This window comes from Hyperolius riggenbachi, chromosome 3, assembly GCF_040937935.1.
Source record: "Hyperolius riggenbachi isolate aHypRig1 chromosome 3, aHypRig1.pri, whole genome shotgun sequence".
Lineage (NCBI taxonomy): Eukaryota > Metazoa > Chordata > Amphibia > Anura > Hyperoliidae > Hyperolius > Hyperolius riggenbachi.
The window spans coordinates 19,915,855-19,941,051 of NC_090648.1; the positions used below are offsets into that span (position 1 = coordinate 19,915,855).

Genomic DNA, 25,197 nt, shown 5'->3' on the forward strand with positions numbered 1-25,197 from the left:
ATGGGTGGCAGTGACAGGGGGTGATTGATGGGTGATTGACCGGTGATTGGCAGGTGATCAGGGGGGATAGATGCATACAGTACACGGGGGGGTGATCAGGAGGGAGCAGGGGGAAGTTTAGGGTTAAAAAAATAGCATTTATAGATAGTGACAGGGAGTGATTGATGGGTGATTAGGGGGGTGATTGGGTGCAAACAGGGGTCTGGGGGGTGCTATGGGCGATCAGAGGGAAGGGGGGGACAGGATCAGTGTGCTTGGTGCAGACTAGGGTGGCTGCAGCCTGCCCTGGTGGTCCCTCTGACACTGGGACCACCAGGGCAGGAGGCAGCCAGTATAATAGGCTTTGTATACATTACAAAGCCTATTAGCCTATTATACTATGTACATGCGGCGATCCGGGTGCTAGTAACCCGCCGGAGCTTCCGAACGGCCGGCGGGTTACAGCGCGAGGGGGGCGGAGGCAGTCGCCGGCAGCTGATCGCGTCACGAATGACGCGATCGCCGCATAACCACGCCTGCCTCCGCCGATGGGTGTATTGCGGTCGTTTAGGCCCAGTCTTTGCCGCCGCCCATCGGCTGGGAGCGGTCGACAAGTGGTTAAAAGGGAATAAACATGGCAGCGTCCATATGCCTTTCGATTCAGGTTCCATTTAAGTAGTTTTATCAGCTAGTGGGTTGACTTAATATATGAATAGTACGAACCATTAATCTGGACACAACTGCAAAATGATTTGTACGTTTTTAGCACTGGCCTATCTACATAATTTATCAATAAATATTAATACCTATGCTCTATTAAATGTGTAATATCTAGACACTTTACACAATTATTTAATCCAATCCAAACATTTGTATAGCGCTTATCTCCTTTTGGACTCAAAGCACTCAAGAGCTACAGCCACTGGGTGGCGCTCAAGAGACCACCCTGCAGTGTTAGGGAGTCTTGCCTTGAACTTCTTACTGAATAGGTACTGACCATAGCCCGGATTCAAACCCTGGTCTCCCATGTCAAAGCAGAGCCCTTAACCAGTACACTATCCAGCCACTCCTGTTGCCATTTAAAAGAGAAGTCTAGCTGCTTCTGTGGGGTTTGTTGAAAAAAAAAGTTTAATTTTAAATGTTTCATTTTAGGATGCTTTTAACAAGACAGTTTTAAACGTGTGTATATATATTTTTTTTTTCACAGGAGCAGGAAAGCAGTTTCACGAACTTGTGGAAACCATCAAAATGAAACACCACTTGACATCAAAACTAACTCTGAAGGACATCTTAAGCATTGGCATAGAAGACCTGCTTGAAAGACGAGCTGAAAAAGCAGAGGATCTTCCCTGGGATTACTTGCGGAAACTCATGGTCTTAAACAGAACAGCGAGAGACGGCCTACTTACAGAACAGTGTACTGATGATGATCAAGAAGAGCTATTTAATGTTTCTTTTACTGAAAGTGTTGGCAATTCATTATCTTCCATCCACCCCTTGGATGTCCTGTGTGTCCTCCTGCACTGCACAGACAGCTTTCTGTGTCAAGAGATTCTAACCAAAATGTCCATGTGTCAGTTTGCTGTCCCTCTGCTGCTCCCTGCTGGTGATGGGTTACACTGCAACCTCTTGCTGTGGGCAATTAGAGACATCGTGAAGAAGTGGAGGCCTCAGACATTAGCTGGCAGTAAAGGGTTCAGAGAAGATAACGTGGATAAAATTTCAATGCCATTTTTCTCTTTTGTCAGGATGGGGGAAAACAAATTATCCAAGTCTAAAATCCTAAACCAAATCCTTAATCCATCTCAGTTTCATAACAACTTCTTCATACATGACAACATGAATGGCGGAAACCTCACCAGGAAAATATCTGATGGACTTGTGGAACTCTCCTGGTATTTTCCCTTAGGCAAGTCTGATATGTTTCCAGAACCCATTGCAGTTACTAATCTACGGGGAGATCTATCCTCACATTTGGATCAGTTCTTGTTCCTAACTCGAATCTCATCTGCAGTCTTTATATTCGTTGAGAGTATTTCTAGTAGAGAATTTGCACTGCTATCAACTCATTCTAACAAAGACACACAATATTTTTTTATTCTCAGTCCAGGGCCTGGCAATCAAGTTAACACTGAGACATTGAAGACCCTCCAAGAGCTAAGCCCAATACTAAAATTGAAAAAATCCAATGTAATTGTATATTCGGGTGGAACAAACAAAGCTGCATTTACAGTCAAAATACAGAGCAGTATTGCAAATTGCATAAACCATAACATCAAAAGAATCAAGATGAGGGAATTTGAGAGTAAAATCAATGGGCTGAAGATTGACATAGATGAGAGAACGCCTGACTGTCAGAAGGCCAAGGTACTTGCCTTAAATATTACAGAAGAAATAAAAGATGTGTTTGAGTACAAACAGAAGTCAATGGTGTTGCAGGGAGAACTATGGAAACAGCTCTCGCAGATAGAAAAAGAACGCTGCAGAATGACTAAACAAGGGTGTAAAGATGCACAACAATATCTAGATGAACTAAAAAATAATTACTATTCTCTGCACAAGAAACAGAATGCTCATGATCTGCCTCGTGGAATCATGCTCTTCATTGATGCTCTCTCTCATTTGAATATGTCTGAAAAACATTTTTTTCTGAAATGGCTGAAGTTTGAACTTGATTCCATTGCCAGAAATAATTTGTCGATGTTACAATCGGTCTACAAAGAGAAATGCAATGTTAAGTCTTGTAATACTGAAGAACTCAAACAGATAGACCAGAAAATATCTGATAGTTCTTTAGGAATTGAGCATTTCTTGCGTGAGATGGGACAATTTTATGAGGCTGAGTGTTCTATGATTAAAGAAAATAAATTGGATGAAGTAAGAAAACAATTTACTGGATTGCCTGGGATAGCTGCTGATCTTTTGCTGGAGGGGTTCCCATTAGAGCTGATAGATGGAGATGCCTCCAACATCCCCCTGCAATGGATACTAGCTGTACTGACGGAGCTTAATAACAAAACCGGAAATGAATGTAGAATGAGAGTAATAACTGTGCTGGGAGCACAGAGTACTGGAAAGTCCACCCTTCTAAACACCATGTTTGGACTGCAATTCCCGGTGGCCAGTGGAAGATGCACAAGAGGGGCCTTCATGACCCTTCTCAATGTGCGAGAGAACTTGCAGAATGAGCTGGGCTGCCAGTTTATCATGGTGATTGACACAGAGGGATTGAAAGCTCCAGAACTGGCCTCTTTGGAAGGCAGTTATGAACATGACAATGAGCTTGCCACATTAGTGGTTGGGTTGAGCGACATCACTATAGTTAATATGGCCATGGAAAATGCAACGGAAATGAAAGATATTCTTCAGATAGTGGTCCATGCATTTCTTAGAATGAAAGAGGTAGGAAAGCGACCCAACTGCCAGTTTGTTCACCAAAATGTGAGTGATGTATCTGCACATGACAAAAATATGAGAGACCGGAAGAAACTCTTGGAACAATTGAATGAAATCACAAAAATAGCTGCAGAAATGGAAAAGAAGACTGAGATAAAAGAATTCTGTGATGTCATGGATTATAATCTAGAAAAAGACAACTGGTACATCCCTGGCCTTTGGCTTGGGGTTCCACCAATGGCTCCAGTAAACTCTGGGTACAGTGAACAGGTACATGAATTGAAAAAGTATTTATTAGAATTCATGAAAAGCAAGTCTCTGAAAAGGCCTTTAACCATTCTAGAATTTACAACTTGGATAGAAAGTTTATGGAATGCAGTAAAACACGAGAAATTCATCTTCAGCTTCAGGAACAGTTTAATGGCAGATGCATATAATAAGCTTTGTATGGTCTACTCACAATGGGAATGGGAGTTTCGGAAAGCTGTCCACAGCTGGTTAATCAACACAGAGACCAACATTAAAAACCAGTCAGCAGAAAGTATGAATGAAGATTTGTTGTGTTCCGAATACAGGAGTGAGCTCTGTATATTGCTTTCCCAAGAAAAGAATAAAATGATAGAGTTGTTGGATGAGTATTTTGACAATAAATCTGAGAATGTTCACCTTTTAGAGCGATACAAATTAGATTTCATTTTGAGTGCTGAATTCCTAAGAAGAGACTTAGAGCGAAATGCTCTTAACAAATGTGATGAGGGCATTGCCATCCAGAAAGGGAAGTTCAAAATTCAGAGTATCCAGAATAGTTCTCAGAAGTTGATTGAGGATAAAATCTCGGATCTACTATCAAGATGTCGAGAGAGGAATCAGAAGCTCAGTGATTCAGAACTAGAAAAGGAATTTGATGATATGTGGGAGAACACCCTGACAAATCTACAGTTGGAAAAATTAAAAAGACGTACCGTCAGTAAATGTATGCTTCAGCAACTGATTAATGACATGAGCAATAAGGGATCGGCTATAAATCAAGCCTTAGGGGAAATGAAAGATTTACAAGATTGCACACAAATTAATATAGGAAATGATGGAAAAAAAGAGAGTGGATTGGTTGAAAGATTCAAAAATTTCATAACAAGTGTGTTGGGTCCTGGTAAGAAGGAGTCTCATGAGAAAATAAAAGACTTTGCTTTTTCACTTATGGGGAAATGTGAGTTTTATATCCAAGAAAAGGTGAGTACTGCAGAGGATTATGATGACACCTACTGCCAGGAACTACTCCACATGATCAATACTGAGATTTCCAACCAGCCAAAAAACTGTCGTCTCTCCTCACAGCTTGAACTGAGCATCAAACATCACATTCTTGGGAAAGCTTCTACAGAGTTTCAGAAAATGCACGATGCTTTCATTGCAAAGAACGATCCAAAACTCAGCCTAAATAGGCTAAAACCTGAGTATTTAGGTACTTTCATCTGCACATTTTTACAAAAAGATGTGTGTCAGACGAAAGCCAAGCAATTTTGTGAGCAATGCTTAAAGCCAGCTTTGATAGATGCTGTGTTCAAACATCTAGGTAACAAAATAGTGGATGATATAAAACACAGTTCAGATAATAAAAGATTCTGCAGTAGGACCTATTTTCAAAGTTTTTTGTTACGGGAACTACTGGAAGAACTCTCATTCCCAAAATATGCAGAATATATTGAGTCATATGAGGCGTTTACAAGACGTTGGATTGGAAACTACATTGAAAATAAGTATGCAAACCCCAAAAGTCTGAAATCTTTAGAAGAAGACATTCTTTCTTTGATGAACAAGAGAGTTATGGAAGTTCTTGCAGATAAGAAATGCCTTAGAGTTCCATCTGTCTCAGATTTTCTGAAACAATTTTGTGAGATGCTGAAAAATGAACTTGTGATTCCATCTAATGAAATGAATGTGGTGTCTTTCCAGAATAACGCACAAGTGGATCAATTTTCTTTGGACATTCAGCTCTTCCTCAAGGAACAAACAATGTTACAAATCTCATTACAGCTAAAATCTATGGATATAAAGTCTGTACTTTCCCAGGTATCCGTAAATCCTCAGGAGGAATTGTTTAGGCAGGTGGTTGGCTGTGGGAAGCTGTGTCCATTCTGTAATGTTCCCTGTGAGGGTGGAGGACTTGAGCACACACAGCACTTTGCTTCTATCCATAGACCAGGCGGACTAGGAACATACAGATGGAAAGATGATGAAACCTTATCTACTGAAATATGCAGCACATCCATTGTATCTTCTTGTGAATTTAGAAATTCAGATACACAAGGGAAGTATTTCTTATATAAACACTATCGCAAACTTTATCCAGACTGGGATATTAAACCAGATCCCTCCATCCAGTCCTCAGATTATTGGAAGTATATTTTTTCACAGTTTAATGAGGAGTTTGCTAAAGCATACCACGCTAATCCAGCAAAACTACCACAAGGCTGGAAGTCGATAACAAAACAACAAGCTCTGCAAAGCCTACAGGAAGCCTGCAATGATAATTATTAGGTTATTAGGTCTGTTTAATGATTACACCCAAAAAAGGTGCTTGAAAATGTGGGTGCCCAGTGATCCTAATAGTAAACTTTTGGTATTTAATACTGATATTTGATTATTTAAAGAAAACCTGAACTGAAAATTAAATTAAAATTTTCTGTGTAAAGGAGGGATTTCTCTTGGGATAGGTAGAGGAAGGATTCTGTGTGAGAGTAGGCTTAGGTTTAGTTGTAGTAAAATGTTAGTAATATTTACTAATGTTCTACTACAGTTATTACAAACGTACTTATATTTAATGATTTGATTTTTTGAAATATGTGAAGTTTTAATCTTTACTAAATGACTTTTTAAAGGTTTAACAATTTTATAATAAAAATCGTTACAAAATATTGTTTAGAAACTTTATAGTAGTATAAAAATTAGCTATGTTTTTGGATCCAGATCTGGTTAAATCATAAAAAAAATAAATAACAAACAGTACTTAAACATTGTTTATGTAAAATCAGTTTTAAATCATAATAGTTCTAATCATCATTGTGAATATACAAACGTTATTGTAAGCTTCTGTCTATTATTACAAAGAATAGCGTTTTACTAATACAACAGCATTTCATAGACATTATTTTATAATTTGAATTTGTAAAACATTATTGTTAACAAAATATTAAAATATATTTTTTTTATAAACAATATGTCAGATTAACGTTTATACCAGGTGCCCTTTTTTCCCAATGCCCTTTTTGCATGTACCCGTAAAACTGTACAGATGCAGTAAACTCCATCTTGTGGGCATTTTGATGATTGCGAGTAAAGTTCCATATATCTAGAATAGTTCCATGTTTATCATGTGTCCTTACTTGACTTGTGGTCCCTCTTGTGGATCTTTTAGGTAATACAGTTCTGAACCAATTTATATGGATTGCTCATTTCAAGTAGTATGTCTCATATCCATATGAGCTAATGGCTAATCTTCCATGCACATGATTCAACACACACAAGCAATAGAACACAGCAGTACATGCATCCAGCTACATTTGAAATTGGTCAGCAGGTGCTCGTCAGCCAATCAGGATGCACTGTCATACACCCTTTACCTGCCATACCACATCTAGCAGCCATTAGCATTCAGGTGGGAGGCTTCAGTTGGACGCCATCGCAAGATTGCGTCGCTAGCAGGACCGCCCCGTGCAGGCATCCCTCCCACAGGGGTCCCTCCCTAACCGCTCACCTGTCCGCCATGTCCTAGAGCTGAAAGAAAACGTTTAAAAACACACGATTGGTTCACACGATGGCCAGGGGCCCCGGACCTCTCTCACTGGCCGGGGCCCCAAGGCCAGCACATGATACCTGGAGGGGAGTGCAGGTGGGCCTGGACCTCTCACACCCAGGCTCTGGACCTCTCCAGAGGTCCAGAGCCTGGGTGTGAGAGGTCCAGGCCCACCTGAGGTCCAGGCGCACCTGCACTCCCCTCCAGGTATCATGTGCTGGCCTTGGGGCCCTGGCCAGTGAGAGAGGTCCGGGGCCCCTGGCCATCGTGTGAACCAATCGTGTGTTTTTAAACGTTTTCTTTCAGCTCTAGGACATGGCGGACAGGTGAGCGGTTAGGGAGGGACCCCTGTGGGAGGGATGCCTGCACGGGGCGGTCCTGCTAGCGACGCAATCTTGCGATGGCGTCCAACTGAAGCCTCCCACCTGAATGCTAATGGCTGCTAGATGTGGTATGGCAGGTAAAGGGTGTATGACAGTGCATCCTGATTGGCTGACGAGCACCTGCTGACCAATTTCAAATGTAGCTGGATGCATGTATTGCTGTGTTCTATTGCTTGTGTGTGTTGAATTTAGCATTCAGTATGGAGGCAGTGTTGGTGGGTTTTCTGGATGTGAGAGGTCCAGAGCCTGGGTGTGAGAGGTCCAGGCCCACCTGCACTCCCCTCCAGGTATCATGTGTTGGCCTTGGGGCCCCGGCCAGTGAGAGAGGTCCAGGGCCCCTGGCCATCGTGTGAACCAATCGTGTGTTTTTATGCACATGATTCACCCAGGCAAAATAAAAAACAAAAATTCACTTACCTGGGGCTTCCTCCAACCCCTGGCAGCTGACCTGTGCCCTCGCAGCAGCTCCGGGGGCTCCCGGTCTTCTCCGCTGCAGAAGCCGACCTCACCAGGTCAGCTTCCAGGTCTGCTTCTCATTCACTGGAGCTGTAGTGAGGGCACCTGAGGCTACCAGGGGCTGGAGGATGCCCCAGGTAATTGGATTTTTGTTTTTTAAATAGCCTGGACCTTCCCTTTAAGAATCATGACCTATTTTTAGATTTCCATTCGGATCAGTGTCATTGGCTCACAGTAATCATAGGATTAGGAGCCAATGAAATTGTCTTCTGACATGCATATGGAGCTTAGTTGTTATTTTATAGCTGAGTGCAGAGGTAATGAAGCTGCAATAGTGGCAAGAGCGGGCTGCGACAGGAGACTGTCATTGATGCCCTGAGATAAGCGGCAAAATCCTACCTAAGTTTCTCTGCATCCCATGTCTCTCTCTGTGTGTTTTTTCTTTGTGCAAATGTGCCGGGATGCAGAGACACTGAGCTGGGGGAATGACGCGGCTTGAAGTGGAGGATGGGGCCAGGAGGGGCGGGTGTGCGCTGACATGCACTGGTGACAGACCTAGAGCCCATTCTTAAACAGGCTTAGGTCACCTAGTAGGATAAATAACTTGCTAAATAGCTCCTCAGTATTGCCTAACAGACTAGCCAGCTCTTCTTTGCACGCTCCAGGAAGCCCACTGTCCAAACAATTCCCCCTTTCTACAGTATGAAGGACTGCTCTCAGTTCAACTTGTCAAGAGGTGGTCTGAGTTGTAGTTCTATTCCAAAAGCTGTCACTCTTCCACCAGCCCGAGGGAGAGCCACAATAAATTACAGTGGCAGTCAACGCTCAGTGTAATTTGGCTTCTCAAAACAAAAAAGTATTTGGGATAATTCTGCTTTAAGTGACCAACTGTGATCTCCCACAATGCATCACTACTGAATATGCAAATGATTTTTATGCTCCTGAAGTCAGGCTTACACTCAGAACCTGGTTTATAGCTAGCCTATAGCTTATACATTTTAAAGAGCCACATTCCTTCTGTTTTAAGAGGGCAAATTGCACTGAGCGTTGATTTGTAGTAGAAAGGCTTTTTGGTCTCTTTTAGTCCCCTATACTTCTCTCCTAGTGGTTCTGGGTACTCTAGTAACAGTCAAATGACTATATTGCTAATTAATTAAAAATGATCAAAGAAAAAACTTGAATGTTTGAGCATCTAGTGTGCGTTTTGGGTCCTTATGCGCAGGACATCTGCTAATTAATACTTGCGGGTAAGCTGTGGGGCATTTTTATTTTCCATTTTACCTTGATTTTTTATTTTAAGTTTAGTCCCACTTTAAGGTGAAAAGTAGTTAAGATCTATAGAAACTAAGTGTTGTTAAAACTTCTCCATTATCAAGCTGTTGCAAATGTCTGCTGCCATTATAATATGTTGAAATCATTTAACTGCCAATAAAATTATCATTTTTGATTGACAAAATTCTGCATGTTCGTTAGTGTACACCTCATTTAACTGGGATGTAAATGGTTTTTATATTAGTTACTCTAAATTCTGATGTAGCTACACCTTGTGGTCTGCATGTTCTCCAAGGTGGAGTCTTACAAATTGCCACCCAGAACTACCCCCACCCCCGTCAGGCGATCATTTGATTGGGCGTGCAGCTTGTTGGCTATACTAGGAGCCACTATACTAGGAGCCACTATCAAGTGCAATAAAATCCTGGGGCTATGGTGCACAAGGTGCTTTGATTCAGTTTTTGTGTATTTCATAGCTGGTGCTAAGCAGTAGTGTAACTAAATGTTGGCTATCACTTTAGTATGCAGCGCCAGGGCTCGGCTATTGTATAGCTAAGCTCTGGATAAAAAACATAATTAAACAAAAGTGGGTTAGGCTCCTTTTACACTGAATGCTGAAAAACTCATGCTTTGAAGTAATCAGTTGTTTCATAGCAGTGCATTGTGAAAGCAGTGCATCAGTTAAAATGTAGATGTGAATCCATAAACTGACCCATAGGGAAACTTGGATATCGACTACACCTGGGCTGCACATCCATTGTCCATTAAAGAGAAACTCTGACCAAGAATTTAACTTTTTTTTTTTTTTTTTTTTTTTTTTTAATCTTCCTTTATTTTCCTTTTTTTTTTAAACTCAGATGCACACCACATGCAGAAAGCTTGTCAGCTAGAGACTCATCAGCCTTAAGTGGCTGTGTGCCATCGCTGGGTAATGCTATCATCATCGTTCGGTTCCATTTTTTTTGTAGCGCTTATAAATTTCTATATAAACTAAATAGATCGTTTAACTACCCTTTCAGTGCCCAATTCTCCCCTCTCCAGCATGACTGCACTATTTCAATTGTCCCAGCTTGCTAACCTTCAGACGATGGGCAGAGGTTCTAGCTTCCTCATGTACGTATGCACATTCAACCCTTATCCATTCAACTCTTAGTCCACAATCTTCCCACTCAGACTCACAAACACACAAAAACATACCGAAGCGCAATATATCCTGTTACCAGTCTCCACCGCAGATTATCCACCCACCTCAGGCTCTGTCTACCTTTATCCCCAAAATGTGTGTATATTTATATTTTACTTATATACCTTTCTGTAATTTCTTGCCAGGTCTTACTGTACGGACTTGCCCATTCACATCCACCACAAACCATTTTGTCTTCCTTCGTATCTTGAACTACAGAGGTACTGCCACCACATAGCTGGTCCATTCTGCAGACCCATTATTCCAAGCTTGGGGGGGTTGTTTCTTTCCACTTATCTACTATAATTTTTTTGGCAACCTTGGTACCTACTTCTTTAATTAAAATACTACCTTTACACCCACCCGTGTCAGCAAATCCAAAAATAGCTTCTTCTGCAGATAGATCGAAGGTATCTCCTAGTAATTCTCTACAAAAATGTCTTATTTCATCCCAAAAGATTTTAACTATGGGGCATGTCCACCACATGTGCAGCTCTGTCCCGTCCTCCTGCCCACACCTCCAACAGACTTCTCTATGGCCAGTGAATCTCTGGATGTGTGCTGGGGTAATATACCATTCAGCAGTGGTCTTGTACTGGATAAGTTGTAGTCCTGCATCCTGTATAGACCAGTTACTACGCCAGATCTTAGGCCATTTGCAGCTGAGAGTAGGATTGATAGTTGTTTCACATTTTGTACAGTACGTTGGGGTAGAATTATCTATCTCTCCTGGGCTATTAAGTCTATTTAGATTAGATAGAGCCTTTTCCATTTTTTTTATTAAGTAGGATGTGCTTTTCTAAAATATTCAGGTCTTTCCTAATTTTAGTAGATTTCGAGTGCACTTTTTGCAGGAAACTTCGGGCTTGAGTTAGTACCCAGGAGTTTTCCTGCCCATGATTACATAATAGGCTAGGTATTTTCAAAGTGTGGTCGCCCCTGAGGTTAATAATACGAGTTTCACTGCTTATTTTGTTCTTTATAAGCCAAGACTTTTCCAAACCTGGAATAAAGTCTGGATTGTCTCTCAATGTGGTCAGAGGCGAGAGGCCCGTTTCTTTTTGCCATTTTAGAACAAACCAGTAAAAGGTTTTTAGTGTGGGGCTAATCAGCGGATGGTAGGTAGTAGAATAAACTTTATAAATATTACCTGGTATCCATGAAAAAATTAAATTAAGTTTACCTTCCTCCTTTTCCAGTAACGTCCATATTTTACATGTTTTGTTAGGAGAGGATTCTATCCTCCAGTCCAGAACTCTGGCCAAGTGTATACTTCTGTAGTAATTCTGGATGTTTGGTGCTGCTAGGCCTCCCGTCTCTTTCCCCCTAGAGATTAGTTTGTAGCTTAAACTACGTCTGGACCTACTCCATATGAAGTTTTGAAAAATGTTATGCCAGCTTTGGAACGATGAACCTGGGATGGTCACCGGCAAACTCCGCAATAAAAAGAATTTAACTTTATCCCAATCAGTAGCTGATACCCCCTTTTACATGACAAATCTATTGCATTTCACAAACAGACCATCAGGGGGCGCTGTATGACTGATATTGTGGTGAAACCCCTCCCACAACAAGCTCTGGGACCGCGGTACTCTGGGCAAACTGCCACAATGTAACAATGTTCATAGACAGGAAATAGCTGCTTACAGCTGTCTGTAATGGCCAGAACAGCTAGAAGCAGCTACATAACCTGCCCACACTAACAATGTCACCATGTAATACATGTCAGAATGTGAATCTGGGAGAGGAAAGATTTTACAATGAGCAAACACTGACTAAATCATTTATACATAATTATTGTAAAAATAAAGCACTTTTTTATTACATTATTTTCACTGGAGTTTCTCTTTAAATTATAACTGACAGCAACTGTTTGTGTAAAAGGACCCTCAGGGCTGAAACCCACTAGAGCGATTTTGTGAGCATTTAGGGAGCGATTCAAAATGCTAGCGATTTCCCTAAATGCTCAGCTGATAATGAATGGGCCAAATTCCACTGGAGCGATTGCGATTACCAAATTGCAAAACGCAGGACATGCAGCATTTTTCGCATTTAGCGTTAGCGTTTCTGCAATGTTAAGTATATAAATGCTGGTGTAATCGCTCATCAAGACCTGCACAGAGTGATTTTGCTAGCATTTTGAGATTACTACACACTGTAAAACAATTAAAATTAATTGAAAGGACCAATCAGAATTAAAACCGCTAATCAATAATCGATACACATCTGCTGCCAAAAAGCTGACACTTTTTAAAAAACGCTAACAAAAACGCTCATGAAATCCCTTACAAACCGCTCATTAAAAACTCTAGCGATTGCAGTTAGTGATAGCGTTTTGTAGTGGGTTCCAGGCCAAAGAGTAGGGACTCACTAGAGCATTTTTGTGGGCATTTAGGGATCACTTTAAATAACTAGCGATTTCCCTTAACTCTTTGCCAATGTAAGTGGATAGGACTGATTCCACTGGAGAGATTACAATTCCCCTAATCGCAATCAGAGGTCATGCAGCATTTTGGGAGTGTTTGTGCTCCAATGTAAAGTACTGAAGCTCTGGCAAGTTGCTAATGAATTGCTACACATAGTGATTTGTGTGTGATTTTGAATTACTGCAAACTGTAAAAAAAAAAAAAAAAAAAAATTAAAAACGACCAATCAGAATTAAAATCAGTAACTGCAAATCACAATCACTGGCAAAAAGCTTACACTTTTTAGCCACCTTATGATCGCCTAACGATGATTGACGGTCACAAGGTGGCAGCCGCAGGACCGCCTAACGCCATACAAGGGACATTCGGCTATCCCTCAGAGCGGTTCACATTGAACGCCCTTTCATGAGCTGATGCCTATGAGAGGTAGGGAAGTAAATGGATCGCCATCCTCTCTGTTTAGGACGAGGGAGGGAGGGAAAATACAGTTTTTTTCTTGTTTGTTTTAAATTAAAAAAACAAACTAACGATCACAGCAGCGATCAGAGACATAGTTACATAGTTATTTGGGTTGAAAAAAGACATACGTCCATCGAATTCAACTAGAGAACAAAGTACAACACCAGCCTGCTCCCTCACATATCCCTGTTGATCCAGAGGAAGGCGAAAAACCCTTACAAGGCACGGTCCAATTAGCCCCAAAAGGGAAAAATTCCTTCCCGACACCAGATGGCAATCAGATAAAATCCCTGAATCAACATCGTTAGGCATTACCTATTAATTGTAGCCATGGATGTCTTTCAATGCAAGGAAAGCATCTAAGCCCCCTAAGCCTCTAAAAGAATGTCCTGTTAAGGACAAGAAAAGGAGGTAAAATTCTTTTTTGTGCTAAGTTGTATGGCTGTGCAGCAAGCTGTGAAAGCTGCACAGCACTGATTTGTGAAAAATTGTCTTTCTTATGAGAGTGTTCACATATGAGCGTTTTGCTTGCTTTCCTATCTCCAAAACGCTACCTGTACCATTTTCTGAGCGTTTTGATTATAATGAAAGGTATAGGGAAATTGCAAAGCTCTTGAAAAACCATTTTGTATAACGATTTCCCGAGCGCTTTTATGAATACATTGTATATATGAATAAATACATTGGGCTCGATTCACTAAAGGGTGCTAAGTGCAAAGCCGCTTTGCACGTGCAAAGTACTTAGCACCCAAGTTTGCACGTTCAAAGTTATCACGCTTTTGTGAATCAAGCCCCTTGCATGTATTCATTTCCGGCTACAAGACTTCACTTTTTGACTGATGTCAGTAAGTGAAAAAAAAAATCATTGCTGAGCAAAAGCGCTTAGAAAGGGCTTACATAAAATCGCTCAACACACACACAAAGGGTGTTTAGCGCTTGCGATCAAGCGATCAAATGGTAAATAATCCATCCAAGACTTCTGACAGTCAGATGCAAAACAGCGGAGATACTGTTCCAGGGACTGGTTAGTTCTCTCTGTTTGTCCGTTGGTTTCCGGGTGAAACCCGGAAGAAAAAGAGTTTGATGCCCAAGAGGTCACTGAAAGCACGCCAAAAGCGTGATACAATATTTTCAGGAATACCATGTAAGCGGAAAATATGTGTAATAAATAGCTCAGCCAGTTCTTGAGCTGAGGGTAACCCAGGGAGAGGTACGGAATGTGCCATTTTGCCAAAACGACTATGACCCAAATAAGTCTCTTACCTTCTAAAGAAGGTAAATCCACCACAAAATGCATTGAAAGATGAGACCAAGGTCTCGATGGAATGGGCAAGGGTACAAGATGACCTCGGCGAGCCACCTGAGATACTTTATTCCTGGCACAAGTGGCACAGGCTGCCACAAATGCCTTGCAAACCTTAGTAATGGAAGGCCACCACATGTGATGGGACATACGTTCCAAAGTCTTAGTTTCACCTGGGTGCCCCGCTAGTTTAGACTCATGGAAAACCTGTAGCATCTGAAGTCGAAGATGCAAGGGCACATAATCTACATTAGGGGGTTTCCCCGGAGGACTATCTGATTAAAATGACTGTAATGACTCGTATAAATCAGGAAACTCCTGTGTATGAGTGGCGGCCAGAACACACTGTGGGGACACAATACTTTCAGGGACTGCGTCCTGAGATGTCTCAGGTTCAAAAGTTCTTGATAAGGCGTCAGCCTTAAAATTTTTTGGACCTGGGTTTGTACATTATTACAAAATTAAAGCGAGAAAAGAACAGCGCCCATCGGGCTTGTCCGGGATTAAACCTTTTAGCCCCCTTAATATAGTTTTTGTGATATGTGTACACTGTTATAGGATGAATTGCTCCTTCTAACCAGTGCGTCCACTCCTCGAAGGCCATTTTTACTGCCAATAGTTTGTGGTTGCCCACGTCGTAATGACGTTCATCAGAGGAAAACTTCCTAGAAAAGAAGGCACAAGGATGCAACCTTTCTGGGCGACCTGAAAACTGAAAAAGAACGGCTCCTACCCCTAGGTCAGAAGCATCTACCTCAACTATGAAAGGTAGATTTACATTGGCATGGGTGAGAAGGAGCCGAGCAGAATGCATTCTTCAGATCTGAGAATGCTTTATAAGCCTGAGGTGACCAATTGACCGGATCTACCTTTTTGGTTAAATCTGTCAACTGTGCAACCAAAGAGGACATTTTTTTAATAAACCTGCGGTAATAGCGAAACCTATAAATCGTTGGATGGCCTTGAGGCCTTTGGGAGGTGGCCAGTCCTGAACTGCTGATAGTTTTTTTTTATAAGTAGAATAAATAAATAAAATTTTATTCAACAGTATGCTTTCCCTGAGGTAAGTCCCGCAACTTAAGAGTAGCCGTAGCTGTAATGTCTGGGTCAGCATATATTATAGCCATAGCATCAAAAAACTTTTCCACTAAGGAAAGCGCTACATCCTCAGGACTTAACCCATATGCCCAAGTCTGTGAGTCTCCTTGTAATAATGTTTTGACCAGAGAAATTTTCTGGGATTCTGTACCAGAGGATCTGGACCTAACTTCAAAGTATGACATACATAAATCAATAATAATAATAATTTTAAAATGTCAACATATTCAGCGGCTTTGCACAAAGTGAGAGCCAAACATGGGGTACATAATTATACATGAATTGGTATACACCAAATATAGACAATGGTGCAAAATACAGAAATACAGTGACAGAATAAGTGCAGTGTTGTTGGTGGTATAGTGGTTAAATGAGTTACCTACTGCACACTGAGACCTGGGTTCAATTCCCAGCCCAGCCTGGGTTCAATTCCTAGCCACGGTATGTAAGCTGGCTTTTGAAATACTATAATTCCCTGGAAGATGAGACCCTCCTCCCTCCGGGAGGGAGTGAGGGAGGAGAAGGAATAACAATCAGCTAGAAACAAACTTACAAGATCCTAACTAAACTCTTCCTAGCAGAGTCTGTCAGCAGCTGTCCCTTAACTAATTACTGTAGGCAGATGAGTGAGATCGGTCAGAACTTGTGCACAAGTAGATATATCAAAGTACAGAGTCACTAAGCTAATTCATAGTCAATAATCAAGCAGAGTCATGCACGTAAATCAGGTGTCAGTCGTATTGAGAGGATCAGGCAGAAACAAAGTCAGGGACAGGCCGAGTCGGTAACGTATATCAGATGGCAGCGGTACAGAGGGGCTAGACAGGAGCAAGGTCAAAAAGGCAAGCAAGAGGTTGGTACACAGAATACTATACAATCAGATGTTCAATAAGAATATAACAAGAATATAAACGAAAATAACAAATGACTGGCTAACTGGATTACATATATATTGTGCGTCTACACAATATATGAATGTTAAAAGTAGCTAGCTAGACCAAGAACCAGCGAACTGATTAGTATCAAGGTCGCCGAACAATGCAGTCATTGTTCGGCGACCTTGATACTAATCAGTTCGCTGGCCATAAATACAAGAATTCCCTATCAGCAACCACTCCCACCTGGTGATGTCACCTAGTGACATCACCTGCTGATGACCCTAAACCCTCCTCCTAAGCCTATAAGGCTTATCAGAACACGCTCGACCCAAAGGTCGCAACGTGCACGCGCAAGTTGGAAAACACCGCTGGAGGGAAGCCAGGGACGCCGCCAGAGGATTCCAGCGCAGAAGTCCTGCCGCTCGCCCGAACCACGCCGGAGACGCCACGGGACCTGCCGCTGGAAGGTAAGCTCATTACCCCAACACATTTTTGTTACTCTACAAGTATTGCCAATTGTCTCTCAACAAGCCGCCTCCACCATATCCTTGCACTTGTATAGTATAATGCCCAACACTTTTTTTTTTTTTTTAGCCTACAGCGGCTACCTCATACAGTGCAGCAATGGAAAACATACTGGGGCGAGTACATGTATGCCATCTCTTTTGCATATCCACCTTATCACCTGCTTGCTATCCTCCTATCCACGGCACATCCGTTTTCATGGGACATCACTGTAGAAATAGCAGAGTATGGAGTGTAAGAGGTGAGGTAAGAAGAGCAGCAGATGTAAAACAAGGGAGCTTGCAATTGTATGTGAAATCACAAAAACAACCCAAGTATTTTTGAACTCTACTGTTTTCTTAATTTCACAATTCCATATAGCATGCTGAACTTTATTTTGAACATGGTCCCAGGTCATCTCCAGGACAACATGCCGGAGAGATATCGGAATATATTTTACTTCATAACATCTTCAATACAAGTTAAAACCATGTAAAACTAATGGTGCCCAAACATAGTACCTTTTTTTTTTTTTTTCATTTTTTGTTTATCGTATATACTAGCGTATAAACCGGCCTGTGTATAAGCCGAGGTATTCACTTTTCCCTCAGAAACCATGGAAAAATGATTGACTCGTATATAGCACCTGCCCTATTATAGCCCCCTTCCCACAGCTGTGTCTCAAAATGCCACTAGAGGGCATCACAGAAATGTGACACGGCTATTGCCATACAAGAAGAATACCCTATTATTGCACCACTGTTACGTTTCTTGCTCACTCCGATCCACAAGCCAGGGGACACAGGTTGTATTGAGCAGTGCACTCTGCACACCATGTTGCAGGGGATGGGGGGGGGGGGCACAGACACAGCAGGGAGCCAGCTGGCAAGAGCAGGATCACTACTGCATGATCCTTACCATCCTCTGCCAGTAACAAAACCTCCTCCACCATCCATTCCGCGCCACTGACTCCCATATAAGCCGAGGGGGTAACTTTTCAGCACATTTTTTTGTGCTGAAAAATTAGGCTTATACCCGCGTATATAAGGTAGATAATTTAGATTGATGTATCGTGTATGGGCACCATAAATTTGCAAGGCTCCTTCCATGATTAAAAATAAATCATATATATCATCACACGAGTGGGCTCAATAAGAGCCTACCCTGTGCAAAAAACAAGTTGAAAAAGCAAGCTGCTAGATTGAAAGGTAGAGTGATTGCTTTAAAAAATAAAAAAATACAACAACATGCTAGAAACTATGCAATGAAGCAGCATATAGGTTTACAAAAAGTGCAGTGGTAAGGAATGAATAGTACTGTATATATTAGAATATACTTCACATGGATGGTATTCATTGAAATTGCATCTGGTCGTATAGAAGGTAGTCCGGCGGTAGTCCCCTAAGATTATTAATATTGATTTACTTTGTACAGCGCTACAGAATATGTTGGCGCTTTATAAATCAATAATAATAATAATTTTAAAAAGGCAACATTCAGCGGCTTTGCACAAAGGGAGAGCCAAACATGGGGTACATAATTATACATGAATTGGTATACACCAAATATAGACAATGGTGCAAAATACAGAAGTACAGTGACAGAATAAGTGCAGTGTTGTTGGTGGTATAGTGGTTAAATGAGTTACCTACTGCACACTGAGACCTGGGTTCAATTCCCAGCCCAGCCTGGGTTCAATTCACAGCCACGGTATGTAAGCTGGCTTTTGAAATACTATAATTCCCTGGAAGATGAGACCCTCCGGGAGGAGGGAGTGAGGGAGGAGAAGGAATAACAATCAGCTAGAAACAAACCTACAAGATCCTAACTAAACTCTCCCTAGCAGAGTCTGTCAGCAGCTGTCCCTTAACTAATTACTGTAGGCAGACGAGTGAGTAAAACGACAGGAGAACCTTGCCTTTTATAAGGGGGGATGGGGCTCCAGGAGCGAGTGTAGTCTGATTGGTGACAATGTGCCTGCTGACTGTGATGTAGAGGGTCAAAGTTCTGCTCAGTGGAGCATAATGGGGCGAATCGAACTTCCGGAAAAGTTCGCCTTCACCAGCGATCGCGAACCACCTGAAGTTCGCCTGGAACCGTTCACCGGCGAACCGTTCGGACCATCTCTAATATACAGTCCCGATTAATAGCAAATACATCCACTAGGAGAGTGGATCACGTCCGAAAACTACACATCCATATTGGTGAAATGTAGTCCAAAGGAACCATGGTAAAGTGTCTATAAAAGGAAAATGACTTTGCATCCAAACCATAAACATGAGTTTCTACAGAGCGAATACTGCCTGTGATTCTGCGGATCAGTTCATTTCGGCGCGTGGCTCTGAGAGCCGAGCGCCAAAACTGAGCGCCGTCATAGCAGCAATGCTATAATGCGCGCCCCTCGTAGCAGTAATTTGGGGCTCTGGCGGCTGCCAGACCCCGAATTATATCTCCCTCCGATTTGCGACAGCTCGGAGGGGGAATAGTATTTAACGCCACCTCGGAGTTTAGCGTCAGCGTGGAGAGCAGTCATTCGGCTCTCCCCGCGCCAAACTGAGCGGTGCCGAAATAATATGTACCCGTTATTCTGGTACCTACTACAGAGAATGGAAGCATCACTGTGCAAAGATGCCCTAATCTGAAAGTTGGGAATCAAACCATGTTCAACGCCTCCAATTCCACAGCAAAGAAACAGCCTTACCAGTACGCTGTACAGGCTGAATTTAGTATACAGGAACAACTCTGTGAACTGTCTTGTGTTAAAGGCAGACTCCGCTGAACACGACTTACATCAGTTGTGACATCCTTCTCGGTTTATGTTTTGTTTCCTATACAGGATCTTCTAAAAAAAAGTGAATATTGTGATAAAGTTCATTATTTTCTGTAATGTACCGATAAACATTAGACTTTCATATATTTTAGATTAATTACACACAACTGAAGTAGTTTAAGCTTTTTATTGTTTTTCCTATTGATGATTTTGGCATACAGCTCATGAAAACCCAAATTTCCTATCTCAAAAAATTAGCATATTTCATCCGACCAATAAAAGAAAAGTGTTTTTAAAACAAAAAAAGTCAACCTTCAAATAATTATGTTCAGTTATGCACTCAATACTTGGTCGGGAATCCTTTTGCAGAAATGACTGCTTCAATGCGGCGTGGCATGGAGGCAATCAGCCTGTGGCACTGCTCAGGTGTTATGGAGGCCCAGGATGCTTTGATAGCGGCCTTAAGCTCATCCAGAGTGTTGGGTCTTGTGTCTCTCAACTTACTCTTCACAATATCCCACAGATTCTCTTTGGGGTTCAGGTCAGGAGAGTTGGCAGGCCAATTGAGCACAGTAATACCATGGCCAGTAAACCATTTACCAGTAGTTTTGGCACTTTGAGCAGGTGCCAGATCGTGCTGAAAAATGAAATCTTCATCTCCATAAAGCTTTTCAGCAGATGGAAGCATGAAGTGCTCCAAAATCTCCTGATAGCTAGCTGCATTGACCCTGCCTTTGATAAAACACAGTGGACCAACACCAGCAGCTGACATGGCACCCCAGACCATCACTGACTGTGGGTACTTGACATTGGACTTCAGGCATTTTGGCATTTCCCTCTCCCCAGTCTTCCTCCAGACTCTGGCACCTTGATTTCCGAATGACATGTAAAAGTTGCTTTCATCCGAAAAAAGTACTTTAGACCACTGAGCAACAGTCCAGTGCTGCTTCTCTGTAGCCCAGGTCAGGCGCTTCTGCTGCTGTTTCTGGTTCAAGAGTGGGTTCATGCTTCCATCTGCTGAAAAGCTTTATGGAGATGAAGATTTCATTTTTCATCACGACCTGGCACCTGCTCACAGTGCCAAAACCACTGGTAAATGGTTTACTGACCATGGTATTACTGTGCTCAATTGGCTTGCCAACTCTCCTGACCTGAACCCCATAGAGAATCTGTGGGATACTGTGAAGAGAAAGTTGACAGACGCAAGACCCAACACTCTGGATGAGCTTAAGGCCGCTATCGAAGCATCCTGGGCCTCCATAACACCTGAGCAGTGCCACAGGCTGATTGCCTCCATGCCACGCCGCATTGAAGCAGTCATTTCTGCAAAAGGATTCCCGACCAAGTATTGAGTGCATGAATGAACATAATTATTTAAAGGTTGACTTTTTTTGTTTTAAAAACACTTTTCTTTTATTGGTCGGATGAAATATATAAATTTTTTGAGATAGGAATTTTGGGTTTTCATGAGCTGTATGCCAAAACCATCAATAAGAAAAACAATAAAAGGCTTGAACTACTTCAGTTGTGTGTAATGAATCTAAAATATATGAAAGTCTAACGTTTATCAGTACATTACAGAAAATAATGAACTTTATCACAATATGCTAATTTTTTGAGAAGATCCTGTAGATCGTAGATCAGTGATGGCTAACCTCGGCACTCCAGCTGGGGTGGAACTACAAGTCCCATGAGGTATTGCAATACTCTGACAGCTCTAAGAAAAACTTGGGGTGGCAGAGGCATGATGGTATTTGTAGTTTTGTCACAGCTGGAGTGCCAAGGTTAGCCATCCCTGCTATAGATGTTACCTATCAATGGACAGACTGCACATCGAGTGTTGAACCTACATACCTTTACAATCTGTACCAATTGCTACTCTATGGTCACTAGGGATGAGTTTAAAGGAATACTATCGATACCCAAGCGTTCTAAAATGACAATGTACAAATAATGTCTAAGTAGCTGTGTTAACATGTTCCTACTTTTTATGTTATATATCAGAGGCAAAACCTTTTAATTCATTGTGTGTAGATTTTAGCTACGTTTGGAATGTTTCATTTGCAGAGGTATGAATCTGTATGAATCTCTGCAGTCTGACATGCTAAGAACAGTGTAATATTGAAGCAGATTATATGAAAACAGGTATCAGGTTTTACACACTACAGTATTACAAATGTTTATGTTGCACATAAGATACATTTCCTCTGCTCTCTCTGGGCTGGTGCACACCAGAGTGGTTCTGTAGTGGTTTTGTAGCATTTTTAAAAATGCTTGGGGATAAAAAAACGCTAGGCTAATGCATTTCAATGGCCTTGTGCACACCAGAGCGGTTCTTTTTTTTCCCAAACGCAAACTCGGGGGCTGTAGGATTCTTTAGATTTCTGAGGCGTTTCTGCCTCAATGTTAAAGCATAGGAAAGTGGAAAACCGCTCTGAAAAATGCTAGATCATAGAGGTTTCTAGGCGTTTGTTACAGTAGCTGTTTAGCGACAGCTTTACTGTAACAATATATGACATTTGCTACATAAAAACGCTCCAAAAAATGCTAGGCATGCTTAGAAAACCTCTCTAAACATGCCTAGAATCGCTCTGAAAATCTGCTTCTAAAACCTCTAGCGTTTTGCAAATCTGCTAGAGTTTTTTGGGGTGCACTGGCCCTTTGAGAGAAAGCTCTGCCTGTCTCTGACTGAGCTTTCTGCACACAGAGATAACTGATACACTCTGTGAGGGCTGGAACCCAATAGAGCGATTTTTATTTAGAGTTTAGGGAGCGTGCTAAATCGCTAGCGATTTCCCTAAACGCTCTGCCAGTGTAAATGGATGGTGTAAATTCCACAGAAGCGATTGTGATTACCAAAATCACTAACGCAGGACATGCAGCATTTTGTTAGCGTTTGCGCTTCAATGTAAAGTATATCATTGCTGGCGTAATCGCTCATCAAATCCTGCATGGAGCGATTTTGCTAGCATTTTAAAGTTACTATACACTGTAACAAAGTTAAAATTTAATTGAAAGGACCAATTAGACTTTAAAACGCTAATCGCTAATCGCTACACAACCGCTGGCAAATTGATACACTTTTTAAAATCGCTCCCTAAAACGCTCACGAAATTGCTTACAAAACTGCTCATACAAAACACTAGCGATTGCGATTAGTGATAGTGTTTTGTAGTGGGTTCCAGGCCTGAGAGAATTTCCCCCTCCCTCATGGCTGAGTCTGCCATCAGAATTGGCGTCAGAAAAATGTGAAAGGAATTAGATAACAGTAATCAAATAGATAAGCAGTGAAATGTATACACCAGTACTTAGCAGCACTTCCCAAACATTTCCTATCTCAATTGAAATAAACATGTTAATCGATAGTGTCCCTTTAAATGCCTCTGATATCATTGCAAACAAATTGGTAAATATACCGTCATTTCACAAATTTTAATTTTCGCAAATACATAAAACACAATAGTGGTTATAAGCAAAGACCCTACACATGCTAGCATCACCACATTTGCTAGGCTGGTTAAGGACAACAGTAGGAAGTTAGGCCCGGTGCACACCAAAACCCGCTAGCAGATCCGCAAAATGCTAGCAGATTTTGAAATGCTTTTTCTTCTTTTTCTGTAGCGTTTCAGCTAGCGTTTTGCGGTTTTGTGTAGTGGTTTTGGTGTAGTAGATTTCATATATTGTTACAGTAAAGCTGTTACTGAACAGCTTCTGTAACAAAAACGCCGGCAAAACCGCTCTGAACTGGCGTTTTTCAGAGCGGTTGGCGTTTTTCCTATACTTTACATTGGAGGCAGAAACGCCTCCGCAATCCAAAAAATGCCTCACCCCGGGAGTATGCGTTTCAGCAAAACGCCTCCCGCTCTGGTGTGAACCACCCCATTGAGATACATTGACCAAGCGGATCCGCAGCCGCTAGCGGCTGCAGAAACGCTGAAAAAGCCGCTCGGTGTGCACCAGCCCTTTCAAGGTAAAAAAAATATTTCCAAAAGACCTTGAAGCGTTTGAGAAAATGAATATTAAAATTGCAATAAGATTTTTTTTTTATGTGTTTAAAGCCTCTTTCAAAGTGGGATGTTGCGTTTGATGCAACGTTAAAGTCACACAATGTGCTCCTAACGCAGCGCATGTAGGTTATGAAATTGGACGTTATTTTGCACTGCGTTATGTGTCTCTTGGTGTGCTGTTTTTGTTGCATACTGATGGAACGAAAACAGCGCATGCGTTACATTTAAAATAAAAAAAAACATTACTGAGCAGCACACATAACTCAGCAAATTTATTGCTAAACGCACAGCATGCAGCACTTTCTAAACATTGCTACACGTTACACACAATGCAACGTGTGCACTGTGAATGACGCACAGACTTTCTATTGCTGTGTGTTAGTCTGCATTATACATTTCTATAACGTGCGACTTTAACGTCCCACTGTGAAAGAGGCCTAAATGACAAATAATGTATCTACCCATGAACAGAATAGAAATCTTTATTGTCATTGTAACCAGAGTTGTTCCGATACCCCTGATCACGAATATGAGTGATCATGAACATGACTCCACCCACTTCCGAATCGACTTGTGATCGTGATCACGAGTAGAAAGGGATATCCGACTCGAGTGCATTTTCGAGTCCAATAACCAAATGTAATCACAAATCACGAGTCGGTATTCGTGATTAAAAACCCTCCAACTTTACCGGTTAATAGCAAAGCTCTCTTGCATGCTAGAAACACCAAATGTGCAGGATATCTTAAGAAGAACAGTGGGAAGAAGAGGAAATGCTTCCGCAATAAGACGCACTCTCAGCTATACTAAGTATAGCTGAGAGCAGTGCGTGGGGGAGTGGCGTGTGTGGCGGCGGTGCGTGGTGATCTTCAATCAAGTTAAGAAGGTTGCAAGTTTAGAGGATATTGGAGTGGGACCTTTTCCGAAGATATTGGCATGGGAATATTTTTTTTAAAGGTAAAGGTAAGTATTTCTGGTTAATTAGGATTAATAAAGGAGTTTTTTTGTTATTGTATTTTTATTTCACTTAACCCTTTGTGGAAATGGGTAAGGGGCACTTTGTACCCCTATACTCATTTCTCCTGGTAGGGGGGCAGGCATCTGGGGCCCCCAGGGAGTCATTGCCCCATCTCCTCCTGTGGCACCAGAGGTGGGGAAGAGCCCCTTGTCCATGGATTGGACAAGGGCTCTGGGGGGAGGGAAAGGCTTGGCTGTCCCTATCCCCCAGAGCCCCCCCACACCATGGACCACTGCGGGGTGGTATAGCTCAGGGTGCGAAGCCCCAGTCGG

The 25,197-nt window shown here is 41.8% G+C and overlaps 1 protein-coding gene across 1 annotated transcript in view; it reads left to right on the plus strand.

Annotated features, from left to right (window-relative positions):
• LOC137560884 (up-regulator of cell proliferation-like) overlaps window positions 1-6,272 on the plus strand; it is a 42,760-nt gene extending 36,488 nt beyond the window's left edge. The window contains exon 3 of the mRNA XM_068272041.1: window positions 1,187-6,272. Within this exon, the coding sequence (XP_068128142.1) occupies window positions 1,187-5,913 (4,727 nt within the window). The 3' untranslated portion in view covers window positions 5,914-6,272. The remainder of the gene's footprint in view (window positions 1-1,186) is intronic.
• The last annotated feature ends 18,925 nt before the right edge of the window (window positions 6,273-25,197 follow it).